This window comes from Eurypyga helias, unplaced genomic scaffold (assembly GCF_000690775.1).
Source record: "Eurypyga helias isolate BGI_N326 unplaced genomic scaffold, ASM69077v1 scaffold5780, whole genome shotgun sequence".
In the NCBI taxonomy this organism is placed as follows: domain Eukaryota; kingdom Metazoa; phylum Chordata; class Aves; order Eurypygiformes; family Eurypygidae; genus Eurypyga; species Eurypyga helias.
This window is the reverse complement of record NW_010227516.1, coordinates 1-17,492: the sequence shown is the minus strand read 5'-3', so window position 1 is coordinate 17,492 and position 17,492 is coordinate 1. Positions and strand designations below refer to the sequence as shown.

At 39.7% G+C, this 17,492-nt stretch overlaps 1 protein-coding gene across 1 annotated transcript in view; it reads right to left on the bottom strand.

Moving 5' to 3' along the window:
- MOV10L1 (Mov10 RISC complex RNA helicase like 1) overlaps window positions 1–15,777 on the bottom strand; it is a gene marked incomplete at both ends in the record, with an annotated part of 28,265 nt that extends 12,488 nt beyond the window's left edge. Inside the window, 12 exons of the mRNA XM_010156409.1 lie at window positions 153–244; window positions 611–681; window positions 1,286–1,463; window positions 3,665–3,779; window positions 4,459–4,653; window positions 6,780–6,975; window positions 7,089–7,330; window positions 8,169–8,309; window positions 10,923–11,113; window positions 11,961–12,073; window positions 12,493–12,649; window positions 15,593–15,777. Of these exons, the coding sequence (XP_010154711.1) occupies window positions 153–244; window positions 611–681; window positions 1,286–1,463; window positions 3,665–3,779; window positions 4,459–4,653; window positions 6,780–6,975; window positions 7,089–7,330; window positions 8,169–8,309; window positions 10,923–11,113; window positions 11,961–12,073; window positions 12,493–12,649; window positions 15,593–15,777 (1,876 nt within the window). The remainder of the gene's footprint in view (window positions 1–152; window positions 245–610; window positions 682–1,285; window positions 1,464–3,664; window positions 3,780–4,458; window positions 4,654–6,779; window positions 6,976–7,088; window positions 7,331–8,168; window positions 8,310–10,922; window positions 11,114–11,960; window positions 12,074–12,492; window positions 12,650–15,592) is intronic.
- Between the last annotated feature and the right edge of the window lie 1,715 nt (window positions 15,778–17,492).

The following is a 17,492-nucleotide window of genomic DNA, read 5'->3' as shown; positions in this document are numbered from 1 at the left end:
AGGAAAAGAGGTGAAAGAATTGGCAAGATCTTAATTATGCCCTCCTCCTATCTGTATCCACCAAACCAACCAATTGATAGTCAAGTATATTTTAAAAGTCACTTTACTAGAGGACCCATTAAATGCAGCTTTTTGGAAACTTAGAAAAATACCTGCAATGAACAAATTCCACATCCATGGGTTCCAAGTTGTAAGCTTGTTCAAAGTCTGCATTAAATTTAAGAGTAACATCTTCATTACATATCTGTTGCAAAAACAAAGTCGGTTTACTGACGAAGGTTCAACACAAAGAAGCATCTCTGAAAACACTGAACATCCTCCATCACCTCTGAAAAGAACACCTGGATTTACCTGCTGTCAACATATTGCATATCTACATTATGTTAAGAGTGCTTTCAGAGCAGGTAAGGATTATATTCTAGAAAGATTAGGAAGCTAAAAATCTTCAAAAATACAGTAAAAATAAAATCACCTCTCAGAATGTAGATAAAACAAATCTAGCTTCCCAAAAGTCAGGTTAAACTAGTCTGTAACTCCACAAATTGCCAGCTTCCCCTCTGAAACTTGTGGGCCACAGTATTTTCAAGGAGGACACACACAATTTACTTACCTCAGTAATATAGGCGACGTACTCTATTACATGCTCAGAGTAGACCTGACTTTTCAGTATCACCTTATCACCTAATTGTAAACAAAGCACATACTGTTACAAGGAATAGTAACATCTTTGCTGCAGCACTTAATTTCTTCTTCTTCTGCATGGTTAAACTGGGAACTTGCAGGATGCCAGATGTTAATGAACTTCTGTGAGTACCTGTTCTGAAATGCCATATGCAGCTGTATATCACATTTTAAAAGGCACCTAGTATTGATGCAATCAGACAACATCCCCCCAAAACAGTATCATGTAACATTTGAGATTCTGAATTGAATTTTAACTACCTTCCCACCTTTTGCTCTTGATACACCTATAGCCTTTTAAGTTAAGTTATTACTACATTGCACAGTTTATTTTTGCTGAAAGCTCCACCAGGTTTTGTATATGAAAAAACCTAAAGTATCGGAACATGTGTAAGAACAGACACATGCAACACTGCTTCAGACAGCAGCCACGGTACAGCTGACACGGAGACATTAAGTGCAGTTCACCTGTCTAGTACCCTAGATGAATAACTGTGTTCTGGTATGTAAAAGACTCCTTTAAACAAATCAATAAGCAGAGTTTGTACTACACTGAAAACAGTGATCAATGTGCTATTTGGCTTCATCTCACATTAACTGCTACCTGTAAACAGACGAGGTCTGCCCTCTTCCACTCCTGGCACTTCCAACACTAACAAGTTCCCTTGCCTTTTCAAAGTGACACCACTCATGCTGAAGTCCTTTATCTCTGTTTCTGCACAGATCTCTTCAAGCCACAAGAGAGTAGAAAAGTTCGCTTTGTAATTATCTAGATTAAGACGCTGAAAAACAAAACAGTATACATGATTGTTGTAACTTCTACACTAAGATATGAAACTCACTATTCTTAACTTCATACAAAACACCTCTTAAGACAGACTGCACGGCAACTGTGTTGCTAATTAAGGCACCTAAATACATGTATCTATACACTAGCTACTATTTAAAACTCCCCCAGTAGTCAAAGCAGAATTAGTAAAGTCCTTGGAGCCCAAATACAACTGCCAGTCGGCTAGAGGTAACAGAGTTTCTCCCTGCTACAATGGCAGTTTTAACATCTGAATGCAGGGGCAGCCTACAAACTGAAATCTATGCTCAGCAGTCCCAGAAAGCATAAAAATCTAAGCACACTGGGCAGAGATGGGTGAAGAGAGAGTCATGTTAGTCTTGGCCCTGGCTGATGATTATACAGCTTACGGCAAGCTGGAACAACCTGAGCTTTCAGAGCTTAGTGCATCTCACTGAAGAGAGCCTTGTGCTGTTGGAGAACACCAATCTAGACAAGGATGAACAGCACAGAATGCTTCGTTAGGTATCTTCTCACTCAGATACAAGGCGAACATGCAGCGTGTTCTGGAGAGGACTTAAAACAGTCACCCGTACAAGACAAATTAAGGTGTGGTTAAAAATAATCAAAAGGGATAGAAAGCACAGCTACATGATGCTGGTCTTGTGAAACAGCTCTGCCTTCACAGCAGCCAGACACTGCAGATTTTGTGGGCAACATCCCTCCCTTCAGCTGGGCTCCTGAAATGGAGCAGCACCCTCCACTGTGCAACTCAACTGGCTGAGGGGCAGGGAGACCAGTCCTGGCTCCAGAAAGAAAATCCCCAAAGAAACAGGCCTCTTTGCCAAGACTGGAGCATGAGGCTTGACCCTGGCTCTGCCACCCCGACTACAAGGGTGTCCAGCACCAAACGTTGGTTGTCACTGTGTAAAGATCACATTCCACCCGCATCTTTTAGGAACCAAAAGTGGAGAGATGCAGAAATCTGCCTGCTGTTGTCAGGGCTGCACCACAGCAGATCCCAGGATGCATCCCCCTCCACCAGCAGAGGTCCACAGGTCACAGAGAACTGTTTCAAATTATCGGGTGGCTTTTGCTACCGGCTGTGACAGGCAGGGCTGGATGAGCCTGCTACTGGAGCCGACTGTTTTTGGTAAGTCACACTTCTGTCCTGCTCTCATGCAATGGATTTAAATGTGAACGAAGCTGGTGTAGGTCAGACCAGTGACTGAATGTCTTCCCCTAAATATTTTTATGCAAGCTGGACTAAGCTTCAAAATTTTAATAATCTAAAACCCATTCCCATCAGGGTAGAACATCAGCAAATGTTGAAGACACTTTCACTGACAAGTACCAGACAGAACTTAAAGTGTGGTTAAAACACAGTCCCCCTTCATGGCAGGCTCTCAGTACAAAAGTATTTCAGATACTACAGTTTTATCTTCTTTTTGAGAGAGGAACCTGCTATCTTAATGCTGTGACCTCAGGATATGTGTCAGCTGTTTAGAAAGCAAATCACATAGCTTTTTACAGTTTTGAAAAATTAAATATCAGCCCCAGAGTGTAAGTCCTGAAAAAGTTAGAGGAGGGGAAAAGTGAGTTGCAGCAATGTTCTACCAGAAATGAGGACAAAGCTTTGCAGAAGGAATCACTGTAATATTCTTGTTAGACGTCAGGGTTATTTTATTTTTGGTACATATTCTGAAATTGCTGTACTTGTGGGAAGATTTTGAACAAGCCATAGTGAATTAAAGTTTGAGGACTTTTTAAAAGAAGTTTCAAACAACCAGAAAAGCATCCTTTGTTACTGCAATAACAAGAATTTCAGCTTTCATTTGCTATGAATCAACTGCTGGACTGCTGTTCTGACACCCCAGAAAACCCTTTCCAATGATGCCTACAAAGTGAGAATGAAGAGGAATCTTTGTTCAGCTTCTGTGATATCCCCTCCCCACCCCCAGTATTACTTCTACTCCCTTTTCAGTTTTTCACATTTTTCCTCTTGTAAGTTTGGATTCTCTGACATACTGAAACCCACAGAAGTTATGGGATACAGACCAAGTCTTAAGCATACAATATTACATCATCCTCTATTACACTAAGGGCTACACATTTTTGCTAAATCAAGGCCAGCTTGAACACACACACACACTTACATAAAATCTATTTTCTTATATAAAACCTACACTTGCATACCTCTGCTAGGAGAGGTTGAAAGGTCAGTATGTCTAACTTCTGCTCCACACACTTCCTTAACTCAACTGGTACGGTATAATGCGGGAGAAAGCTTGGCAACTGCTTTCTTTTATTTCTAAAACAAAAAAGATGTATGACATATCATTAAGCTTTCTCAAATGATATATGTGAAAAACAGATAATTTACATGCCACATCATCCAGGCTACAAAACCAAACCACACACCAGACCCAAAGATTCCTTCAAAGTGACAACTGAGATGTTTGCTGTACCAGTATGAAAGGTAAGTGTTCTAGTCACAGATTATATGAAAACATCGTGCACCTGCTTTTTCAGTCTAGGGATATTTTTGTAACTGAGCAAGTACTATAAAAGGAAGCTTATTTGCAAAAGGAGAAGCTCTGAATGAAAGGTGGGAAACATTTATCAGATAGACATGTCAAAAGGTGTTTGAGGAGTTATGAAGCTAACTCTCTCAGAAAACTATTTCTGATTTTCCATCTTTTCTCTTAGTAACATAATCGTTACTTGTAGATCACCATGCAACAGTGTTTTTCTTATCACCACATTACACAGTGGAAAGAGCTCCTGTTTGACAAATCTACAAAGAAATCAAGCAGTTCATTACTAAAACAACCTCTTCTATCAGTAATACCCACCATTACCTTGTTAACATCCATACACATGTACAGCCTCTCCCAGTTTCACATTCTGTCAGCATTACAGAACACATACAGCAATACCAAATAGTGCAGTATTAGGCAAGTGTTATTTTTTGCTCTAATTCACAGTACCTTCTGTATTTAGGAGCAACCACTGTAGTCTTCATTGGCTGAGATTCTGGAATAATTTTAGGCTTTTTTGGAGAAAATGTTTTCACAGGTGCTATTAGTAATTCTTCTTCATTTGTTACAGTGGCTTCAATATAGCGTCCAACAGTAAAATCAGAAAAACCAAGCAACAGGAGTTCTTTACTGTACCCAGGAATTCTTCAAGTAAACAGAAGTTATGTTCTTAAAACCATGTTCACACTTCATCTTCCCCAGCCATAAAGATTTTTTTTTGTAAATAATTACAAAAAAAGTAAAGATCTCAAAACCCCAATTTCATCAAAAGCTTGGGTAACGAGCTAAACCCCTCCCTCAACACGCTAGGTACAAAATTAATACTTCTCTCACAAGGAACATCTTGGAATTACTATTACAGGAAAAGATTAGCCAGACATTTCCAGAGAAGCCCGAAACATCCCTTCACTTTTTGCTGCAACAGCTTTGCTCCACCTTGCTTAGGGTTCAGTTTTCAGCAGCCTTAAAACCATAAACACATCAAGAGGAGAAAGTACGAAAGAATAGGGATCTTCTGTTTCTGAAAAACACACCTGATGTCTTTCCCCTATTGCTTCCCAAGTGTACCAGAGGGAACAGTTTCTTCAGACTGATTTCTCAGGAACTTAATACAAAAGATCTAACACACACAGTTTGCTCTGAAATCCCTTAATGAACTCATCCCAGACCTACCCAGAGACCAATTCTCTTGTCGGCACTAACTACATGGTCCAATAACTTATAGAATCATAGAATGGTTTGGGTTGGAAGGGACCTTAAAGACCATCTAGTTCCAACCCCCCTGCCATGGGCAGGGACACCTTGCACTAGACCAGGTTGCTCAAAGCCTCATCCAGCCTGGCCTTGAACACTTCCAGGGATGGGGCATCCACAACATCTCTGGGCAACCTGTTCCAGTGCCTCACCACCCTCTTCGTGAAGAATTTCTTCCTGATATCTAATCTAATCCTCCCTGTTTTCAATTTGTACCCATTACCTTTACTATCTTCCTGAAACAAAAGCACCCCAGAAGGATTCCTGCTTACTTTCTCTTTGGCAGGAATACACTTTTTAATGCCAACTAACACTACCTGCTCAGGTTAAAGCTAGTGCCTGTTTTTGTCTGGTACACGAACTCAGTGCAGACACCGAACTGTCCAGATTGATGGTGTTAAGTTTGCAGTCCCTATGGTCTCTTCAGTGGTCAGCAAGTACTTGTCAGGCTGCAGCCTCCCATGGAGTTTTGTGTAGATTGCTCTGTATTATTAGAAGATTCCCAAGACTTTGTGGCATTTACAGATTTACAGTAAAAGACAAATTGTTCTTTCTCCACAAAGGCAGGCCATGTCTGCAGCTTATCTTTCATACTGTAGCTGAATCATCCTCCTAAGAAAATTTCTACCCCTTGCCTCACTATTTAAAATGGTAACAGACATAGTGTGAAAGTTAACGTGGTGTTACTTTGATGAATGAAACCATTTGACCTTGTTTTCCCCTGTCCAGCTTTTAAAGTATGATCGTAAGAATCAATGGTTGTGGTACACAATGTTTGTAGAGCTACAGCTGGAAGTAACTGAAAAGTACACAAAAGTAAGCTTTCCAGCATGCGGTTCCTACTTGAATTCTGAGAGTTCACATAAAGGCACTTTTTATTCCTAACTGAACCCACAAAATACTTTGTATAGCAAAGTATTTTTGCTTTTCAAGGAGTTTCCAAGACCTGCAAACCACTTCCTGTAAAAGTTACACCTTCAAGGAAGTAAGCTTTTTTCATTTCAGCATATATAACCTGCATCTAATATCACAGAACATGGAAGCTTGAGATCAAGGCACGTAGCAACACGAATGTCATCAGGGTACTGAGACTGGAAGAAACAGACATAACACAGAAATTCCCAGGAAATCTGCATTAGCTCTAGTGATCATGAAGCAATGGCTTTCCTGAAAATAATATAACCAGCTGTAGGCATTATCTTCACCTTACTGTGGGGTGCTTTGTTTTTTTTGTGTTTTTTTTTTTTTTTTTTTTTTTTAAGAGAAGTTGTCTATTCCCATTGTATTTCTTCATTTACTACTAGCTTTCTCTTCTTATTTTCTACAAAAATCAGAATCAAGTAATAAAATGCAAACTACTTTCAAGGTCTAACATAGGTTTCCATGTAATTTGCTTATATGTACTAGCTTATCCTACACAAAGGAGAGAGCTGTGCCCAGAATAACGGAATGATTAAGTCAAATTTTAAGACTTGTTTCCATTGTATTGGGCAGAACCAATGGAAAAAAATACTTACACAGCTGTGCATATGATCACTATGAATGTTCTTCCACCTGGTGGTATGACAATCTCTCCAGTAATATTGGTGTGCTTTACTGGTTGTTCCACATCTTCTCTTTGCTCATTTTCTCCATTATGTAGATTTCCACTTTCCAGCAAGGAAAAGTTTTCTTTTGTCCTTGATGAATTTGTATCCCGAGAATTAATTCCTTCTATAGTAAACAGATTATAATAAATTCTGTTACCACAATTGCTATTGCTAGCATAAGCAAGTCTTCTCAAATAAAACTACAGGTCTTACTCAAATGTTAACACTTCACTGTACCTGGAATGACTCCATTCTTTATAACGAAAGTGTTATTCAATGACTCATATATTGTTCCTCCACTGTCATTATATGAATTAATTGCAGCTTTTGAGAGGTTTTCTTGATTTATTGGAAAAGATGACAGATGTGGTTCTGGACTGTTCTCACATTTTTGAGGAATCTGAAAGCTGAATTGCTTGTCTTTCACCCATCCAGCTAATCTGCAGCTGATTAAGGACTGTGGTACACTCCCTTTATTCCTAGAAGCAGTTATATAATTAATTGCATAGTTAATGTTCTTAGGAAACTTAATTCTACCTGAAGTTAAATGCAACTGTCTACAGCAGGTTAGTTCACCATTATTTCATAATCGCTATCAGAGAAAAATTGTGCTGCTGCTGCTAACTCATGAGGACTAGTACCTCTAAATGTTAACATTTCTAGGCCTTACCAACCACTATATGAAATACACAGTATTTCTGTATTCAAAAAAAAGGTATAGGAACTTAATATTTAGCATTGGGTAACTAACTCTTAGGAAAGAGCATATAGCAATAAATAGAGGGTTTTCAGGTGTGACTTCATTTCAGTCTCTGTGCCCAGATGTGAAAAACATCAAAAAAGGAAAGAGCAAACGATCAAAACAAAAACCCTCAAGGATACACCAACACAGTTCTTTACCATCCAAGTTAAAAAAGAGGAGTGAGAAATATAATCTAGTCTGCTTTTAATACATGAGTATGGAACAGTCCTCTTGTCCTAAGATTTTGAAGATGACAGTGTATCTGCAGCTTAATTAAAATACATTCACAAGTAAAAGCTTTTACCTCATTCCAGAAAGGATTTTATTAGGATTGAGAAGAGACATACGAGTGGGGACTCTCAAAGCACTATGTGCAAGATAAATGCTCAATAAAGAGACTACCCTGAAGACATTAAATTCAGTATGAAATTCTCTTTAATTTGGGGGTTTATTTGGGGGTTACATGAAGACCATAAACCACAAGGCTCAACTATGAGAGGCTTCTATATGAAAGATAGGTTTACAGACTATGGACTGATGGGAAGAAAGCTTAGAACAATCAGAAAGGCTCTTACTCTATCCAAATGATCATTCTTTCAGATTCTCCTTGCTTCAGAGTTCCAAAATTAGTCATTCTCGATACTTCCAAACCTTCTTTGTCTCTCATTAAGATTTCATAAGGCTCATCCAGACTGACACCATTAGAGTGAGATTGTCTGTAAAAATAATTTTAGCCAGCGCTTTGGAAACACAGATAAATTCAGCAAATATCTTTGATTCAGAACAACTTTAAGAATCTCTATACCAAAGCGGTCACAGTATTTACAAAGCAGGTGAGAAGGTTCACTTTCTCAGCTAGTCATACTTCCAAGACAATTGGATTATCTTTACTACTTGAAGCAGCAAATTAAAAACAACAAGGCTTTTGTCAGCATCACAATAAACTGGCATAAAACTTGGGATACAAGACTAAAACGCTTAAGAAGCTAGCTAGTCTTTGCTGAAGAGCTGAATCAATTGGTGACTGAAGCTGTTATGGATCTCTTTGGGAACTGAACCAAGACATGACAAAGATAAGCTCCTTACTAAGACTCCTGATTCGTACTGGAGCTTAAGAGAGAAAAATCATAGAATGGTTTGAGTTAGAAGGGACATTAAAGATCACCTAGTTCCAACCCCCCTGCCATGGGCAGGGACACCTTGCACTAGACCAGGTTGCTCAAAGCCTCATCCAGCCTGGCCTTGAACACTTCCAGGGATGGGGCATCCACAGCTTCTCTGGGCAACCTGTGCCAGTGCCTCACCACCCCCTCTGTCAAGAACTTCTTCCTGATATCCAATCTAAACCTCCCCACTTTCAATTTAAACCCATTACCCTTGTCCTGTCACTACAGGCCCTTGTAAAAAGTACCCCCCAGCTTCCTTGTTGGCCCCTTCAGGTACTGGAAGGCTGCAATAAGGTCTCCCCGGAGCCTTCTCTTCTCCAGGCTGAACCAGCCCAACTCTCTCAGCCTGTCCCCACAGCAGAGGTGCTCCAGCCCTCTGAGCATCTTTGTGGCCTCCTCTGGACTAACTCCAACCAGTCTCTATCCTTCTTATGTTGGGGGCCCCACAGCCGGAGGCAGTACTCCAGGTGTGGTCTCACAAGAGCATTCTCTCACAATCTAGAGAATATCTGGATTGGAAGTGTTTCAGCATGTACCCCAAACACTTACAACTTCTGCTTACTGCTACAGTATGAAAGCAGCAAACTGAAGAAAATTTAAAAAAGCATCCTTAAAAATGACTATCACACATACTACTGATGAAAAATGCCTATGAAACCAAAGTCGCATCCTCTTCCCTGAGACAGTGACCAGAGCTCTCCACTCTGTGTCTGCTACCTGTAGAAAACATTTAAAAAAATTGTTTCTATTCTACAATTAAGAAATGATTCAGCTAAAGAGGCATGAAACTAACTTTGAACTATTTCAATAATCTCACCAGTATTTACATACCCTACGTATTCCTTAGTTATCTAATAGAATAAAGGAGAAAATTACTGCAGCTGCTCTTTAGTAGTTACACCCATTTCCTAGCAAAGTCCACTAGATGTCTCCCACTGGACCTGAAGCTGCCTCAATTTTCTGATATGGTAGGAAGTACACTATAACTGAGAAGTCAGCCCTATGGTCTAGTTTTGTAACTTGGCTTTAGTACTGATTTTTTAATATAAAATTCATCATCAAAAATAGATCCAACTGACAAAATAAATGAACAAATTGTGCTGTTGCGCAAAGTGACTTAAAGATTTCAAACTTCACCTAGGTACAATTTAAATCTATTATATCTGTATCTCCAGTGAAAATGCCTTATTCCATTCTTCACAGCTCCTTTGAAGGTACATGGACTGCCCTTAGCTGTATTTTCTACAGTTCGAACAAGGCAAGTTCTCCCAAAGACTATGTTTGAGAGGCATCAGAATGAGCTTCGCGTTCTACTTTGGACTTTCCCATCGGTTGGCAGCTTATTTTCAGCCTGCAGAATCAGACTCTAATCTTGCCAAGGCCTTGTTAGCACCGAGAGTGACAGATTTTACATGTAATAGTCTTATTTATATGCATTTGGGCTTTTCAAATGACAGACACTGAAACTAACAAGTCAAACTCTGAATCTTGGCTGCAGAACTGCTCCTGACTAGTTGTTGCCCATTCTACATTTTTCTAGTTGATTACTTCACAAAACTTTGCTTCTTACCCACACTGAAGACCATCTACTTTTTCCAACCTTTCCTGAAATCTGTCCAGATCCTTCTCACATTGACAGATGTCATCTAAAGTGCCTGCAGAACCTCTCAGTTTGATATTTGCAAGCCCAATGAATCTCTGTTATTCAGATCATTAAACGACTGTTTAGGGCAGATACCTAAAAGAATCACTACAACTTAAGCAAAATGGATAAAAAACACCCATCCATTTTACATCGGTTTTGCTAAGAATGGTTTTCAAATGGTGAAGTCCTCACTAGAAGAACACAGATCAGAAGAAACAACATAAGAGCATGAGACTGGCATTTTTCTAACAAAATGCAAAAATTCTTCTTTGCCTAGCTCAGATACTACTGGTTTTCCTTCTCTAGTAAGCACAGATGAGCCCACCTTCTGGAAAAGGAAGAAAAAGCAAGGGCCAAACCATATCACACTCTGATCTTCCCAATGATCTATCATGCCTTTTAGTCAACAGTTTTCACAGTATCTCTCGCTTAATAGATGCAGCAAAATTTAAGCTGCATAATTAAAATTTATCTCTCGTTGTTCTGAAGTGGAAAGAGAATGAAAGAATGAATATTACCCATCCTGGCTGACTGGCACCAAGCAGAGAGCTCTCCAAATATAACACGACTGATTGCTCTCCACCACAACTGTGTTCACCAGGTCATGTGTACTAGGTGAATAACCATCCGGAAGTCTCAGTGAATCCAAAGTGAAAAATATACTCTCATCTACTGTACCACTTCTTCCACAGATGCTGGAAACGCGAACCTGTAAGTTTAATACCAAGTAACACGGGATAACATCTGCTCAAGCTAACAGGCATACCACCACTGCATTCTTTTTTCCCCACAACAGTCATTCTAGCATTAACAGAGCTGCATTCTGTCAAGTTTCCATTATTCATGGGAGGTAAGTGAACAGCTCTAACCTAGAATCACTGTGCTTCTCTTTAAATTTAAAAATGTAAAGATACACAAGTAGTTCAGATAAGCATTAGGTTCCACTTAAGTGCATACTATAATGCACATATTTTACTTAATCATGGTATTTATTAGTGTGACTTACCAAGTTATCTAATTTATACCACAGCACTAGTAGTCATCAGAGAAGAATTTTTTTCCTATGCTTGACATGCAAATATTATTCAATATATACAGCTAAGGCAAATAAAATAAACCATTAGCCTAATAAATACATTCTGAGAGGGAACAAATATTTTCATTAAAATAAAATAGAAGGGACAACAGTTGTTTTTAAGTCAAAACACTTGGATAAGCTGAAGTAACGATAATAAATTCCGCAGTCATTACTACTTAAAAAAGTGTGAAAATCTACATATCCTCATTAAACCCAGTGTAACTAAAAGAACTGTAAGTATCCAAATCAAGAACTGATAGCCAGTAAGTTACTCTTCCTGTTCTATTCAGTGTGTATACTTTTTCAAAGAGCTCTGGTGTTTTCAAAATAATCTGATAAATGGATGAGTTGATATGTTTTATCTTTGATTAAAGATGTGTTATAGAAGATCTATTTAGATTAGCAACTTAAAACCACCTTCAAAACCCCACTTCACACAAGATTCCTCTTGCCCAAAACCAACATGCAGAACACTTACCTTGTCTACTCGCTTATATCTCAAAGGCTTTACAGCAACTGCTTCACTGTTACACGTTGTTGGGTGAATAAAATACTTTGCTTGCACCCAGTCACCTTCCCAAGGGCTGAAATCTATGTAAAACAGAACATTTCTCAAGTTTAATTGCTACTGATGACATTTGCATTTCTCCACCACAGAACTAGTTTGAGTTAAATACAATAAACAGCCAGAAGAATACATTATTCAGATCCACTGAGTTCAAACTTCTCTTAGCAGTTCTTCCCCCAGAAAGTTAGGACAGGCTACATAAAAGATGCTAGTGGGAAAAGATAGTTACTTATATGTAACTTAGGGTCACATGACCACATGCATGCAAGTTACGCTCAGTGAGAATGAGCAGGTAGCTTTCTCCACCCAAACCCCAGGCTTGCTTCACTCCATATACACTATTAGAACTTATTTGGGATGTGGACTGTGAGTTTATCAGAAGTCATTTCTATTGTGCATATAAAAAAATTAAGGAAGAGCAAGCAAGAAAGCCCCTACACACCTTCACAGACATCTTCCATTGAAAAAAAAGTATTCTGATTAATATAGCCACCACCCTTACAGAGAGAGGTAATATTGCCAATTAATATCTTCATATTTAGTTCAGAAGCATCACAAGTAGGACTGGAGTCTCCCCAGGTATTCTGGATGGCATCTACCTATTAATACAAAAACACCCCAACATTCAAACAGCTGATACTTAGAATTATATATTAAACATATGTTCCTACAATAATATCAGAATTTCAGCTGCTTATGGAAGTCAAGCTTCTTATTAGACAATTCTATACTACCGTAGCTGTTCATTTTTGCACACAAAAGCCATGAGTAGTAAACAGTAACTTCTTTAAGTCTGCTGTTCGCTGCAACACTGACAACTACTATAATTACATGTTGATTTGTCAAATCATTTTCATGCTTCCCTTGCTTTTGGTGTACTGAAGAATTTTCTTCATACTGACAGTCACTTTGTTTCAGAAAGCTTACAAACTACATTGAGACATAAAAACCCAGTTAAGGGAAGTGATTATTTCCCTTTATTCAGCACTCTTAAGGCAACATCTGTAATACTGTCTGCAGTTGTAGCCTTCACAGTACAAATCAGACATCAAATAACTGGAAGAGTTAAGTGTAGAGCCACTGTGGTGCTGGGTGGGAATAATCATAGAATAATCACAGAATGGTTTGGGTTGGAAGGGACCTTAAAGATCATCTAGTTCCACCCCCCCTGCCATGGGCAGGGACACCTTCCACTAGACCAGGTTGCTCAAAGCCTCATCCAGCCTGGCCTTGAACACTTCCAGGGATGGGGCATCCACAGCTTCTCTGGGCAACCTGTTCCAGTGCTTCACCACCCTCTCCGTGAAGAACTTCTTCCTGATACCTAATCTAAACCTCCCCACAGTAGAGAAGCACAGTGCTGGAGCATTGGCCTGTGGAGAGGAGGCTGAGAGATAGGCTTGTCCAGCCTGGCTTCAGACAGACTCAGCAGCAGTCCCCACTACCTATCAGGAGGTCATCAGGAACACAGAGCCTTCACTGTTGGCATAAACTAAAAAAAACACCCTTCAGGCTGGATATAATGAAAAACGTTTTCACCACAAGGAGAGTCAAACATTGGAAGAAGATGCCCAAAGAGGCCATGCAGTCTCTCTCTGTCACTGGATGATGACCACAAACTGACCCTGCTTTGAGCAGGACACTGGGCTAGAGACCTCCTGAAGTCTGGTCCAATCTGAACTATACTACGATCCTAACTCCTACATGACTTATTTTGTTGAACATAATAAATATCATAATTTAAGACAGTAATAAACAGCCTATGTCTACCTCTAATCCAGAGTTTGCAAACATTACAGTTAATCTATATATAACTATTTATTTTTTAGTCCATATTGTTACATTGCATTGAAAGACCTATTATTAAATGGTATTCCTTTCAATGACAAACACTCACTTTAAAAAAAAAAAAAAAAAACAAAACACGAAACTTCTGTCTTGCTCCAGTCTGACAGACATATCTTCACATTCACCAAAAACATCTGAGAGCACCAAACTTTCTCCTAATCGACTTGTATGGCTTCATATGGATGGAAGGTGAATAAGCAATTACACTGTTCTAGAGAATGACCAGTAAATTTACCTTTCATGGAAGTTACATATGGAGTTATACCTGAAAGGAATTTGTAGACCTAAGGAAATGCTTTCAACACATGAAAGCACCTTAAACCTCTGAACATATATTTTCTTTTGATATTTCTCAACTTCATTTTCCTCTGCCAATAAGACTGTAAAGTTGTTCCTCATAATAGCTCAAAACGGCCTTCCTAGTACCACTGGTAGTAGCCTGGTGGAGCCTGCTACAGAACCTCTATAATTGTTTAGTGCAGAGTTTAAATAGACTTGATCTCAAATAAACTGGAATACAGACTTCTGAGCTAGGATCTTCCCAAAACATGAGGCAAGTAGCCCCAAACAGCTCCAAATTTATGTATTGTTTGCTAATTTAACATAGAAAAGAGATTCCTCAATCTGGAAACTCACACTCTTCTATCAGAACTTAGTGCTAAGATTACTAGATACATTAGAATACTCTGTCTAATCATTACCTTCCTATTACCTGAAACATGAACCCTGATGCTACTATGTTGGCTGATTACATTCTTCATAGATGGCATGACCTGATAAGACGCTTAATTATAAAACATCTATTTACTAGAAAAGTTAATTTTTAAACTAGTTACACTGATTTTTTTTCTGTACAAGCAGTTCAAGCTTTGGCTACAAGTTTTGGTCTGGGTGAGTTTATTAGATGAATTACACTAGTGCTGTACTTAAAAGTCTAGTGCAGCTAAGCCAAGCAGATAAAAGCCAAGAAGATGGGATCTGTACCATCCAGTTACCAACTGTTTCTGCACTGCTGTCAGTCTTCGAAGTGCCAGTCATATTTACATGATATCTAATTGAAGAAGGGCGACTTGACTCAGCTTCTCAGCTACATTATCACAGGCACCTGCCAGCTGAGCCTGTATGATTAAAACACCTACAGCAGTTTAAAGTTGCGACAGTGTATGATCAAGCTTGAAGTAGGTTTACAAATGAAATGTTCAGCAAGAAAGGTATTGAAATCTCTATTCTTATAACTCTCCATGACACTGGGTTGCTGATTTTTACAGTAGAAAGTTTTGAAATTTATGTTCTTACTCTTTCTGCACAGAGTTGAATAAACTTTCAGCCCTTCTTTTATTTTCTTATTCATTCATATAACAGTAACACAAAACTGCAGCTCAAAAAAGTTAATACACAGATATTTGAACCATATATGATTAATCAAATTCTGATGCAATTGTCTCACCCAAGAGTTTCATATTCACTATATCTAACCTATATTCAGAGATTCAGTGTTAAAAGAAAAAAATATTTAAAGGAGATGGAATAACATAATAATAAAAAACCAAAACAACTTATCCCCACTAGATGAAGGGCTGGCAGTTTCTCCTATTTTGTAGAATTCGGGAGGCTAAAAATACAGTAATTTCCAAAAAGAAAGTTTCAAGGGATTTACAGAGAAAGTGAGACTATGATTTATCTTCACGTCTTACCCTAATGGCCTTCAAGCCACCCGACGTTTTATCCTCTTCAACAGTGGCAGTAACTTCCTGTCCAACAGCCAGCAGCATGTTTTTTGTAACAGCATCCTTCGTGAAGACTATCATATCATCTATCATCCCATAATCATGGCAAAATCTGGTCACTACTCCTTGTACAGTTTTTACTTGTTTATCACCTGCATCCAGAGGGAAAGTGTTGACATACAAACAAATCACTTGTTTACAGAACCATGCAACAAGTAATCAATGCTACTACAAGTGCTATCCCTCCTATCAAAAAGTCATTCTCTTGTTCAAGTAAGTATTCCAACAGTTGCCAACTAATTAGTTTCACGTTTTCATCTTGAAGTATTATGGCAAGTTATGGTTTCTATCAATTAAGAAAGCTAGTTAAATACAAACAACATTGAAAAAACCCAAAACCCACCACTCTAAGCTGCATGAAAAAAAGACACAGAATATCTTGAGTTGGAAGACAACCTTAAGGATCATTGAGTCCCTGCTCCTCACAGGGCTACATAAAACTAAACCCCATGACTAAGGATGTTGTGCAGATGCTCCTTGAATTCTGACAGTCTCAGCGCCATGACGACTTGCCTGGGGACCCTGTTCTAGTGATCGACCACCCCCCTCAGTAAACAACCTTTTCCTTCATGTCCAACCTGAACGTCCCTGACCCAGCTTCACTCCATTTCCTTGTGTCCTATCATTGGTGCAGCAGAGAGAGATCAGCACATCCCCCTCTACTACCTCCCTTGAGGAAGCTGTAGACTCCAACGAGGTCACCCCTCAGCCTTCTCTTCTCCAAGGTGAAAAAAACAACATCAGCCGCTCCTCCTAAGTCTTGCCCTCAAGGCCTTTCACAATCTTGGTCGCCCTCCTCTGGCCACACTCTTAACAGTTTGATGTCCTTCATATACTGAGGTGCTCAAAACTGCACAGAGTACTCAAGGTGGGGCTGTTGCAGTGTAGAGTGGGACAATCGCCTGCCTCAACTGGCTAGCTATGCTGTGCTTGATGCAGCCCAGGGCACTGTTGGCCCCTTTTGCTGTCAAGGCACACTGTTAATGTGTTCAACTTGACAGCAGCCCAAACCCCTAAATCTTTTTCCACAGGGCCGCCCTCTAGCCTCTTGTCCCCCAGTTTATATGTATTACCATATAATCACAGAATAATTTAGGTTGGAAAAGCCCTTTTAGGTCATCAAGTCCAAGCTTTAACCTAGCACTGCCAAGTCTGCCACTAAGCCAACTACATGTCTTTTAAATACCTCCAGGGATGGTGACTCAAAAACCTCCCTGGGCAGCCTGTCCCAATGACTGACAACCCTTTCAGTGAAGTTTTTCCTCATATCCAATCTACACCTCCCATGGCAAAACTTGAAGCTGTTTCCTCTTGTCTTATCGCTTGTCACTTGGAAGAAGAGACCAAAACCCACCTCTCTGCAACCTTCTTTCAGGTAGTTGTAAAGAGCGATAAGGTCTCCCCTGAGCCTTCTCTTCTCCAGGCTAAACCACCCCACTTCCCTCAGCTGCTCCTCACAGGACTTGTGCTCCAGACCCTTCACTGGCTTTGTTGCCCTTCTCTGGACATGCTCCAGCACCTCAAAGTCCTTCTTGAAGTGAGAGGCCCAAAACCAAACACAGGATTCGAGGTGCAGCCTGCCCAGTACGGGGGGACAATCACTGCCCCAGTCCTGCTGGCCACTCTGTTCCTGATGCAGGCCAGGATGCCCTTGGCCTTCTTGGTCACCTGGGCACACTGCTGGCTCATATTCAGCTGGCTGTTGACCAACACACTGAGGTCCTTTTTCTCTGGGCAGCTTTTGTCCCTAAGTCTGTAGTGTTTCATGGTGATTGTGGCCTGAGTACAGGACCTGGCACTTGGCCTT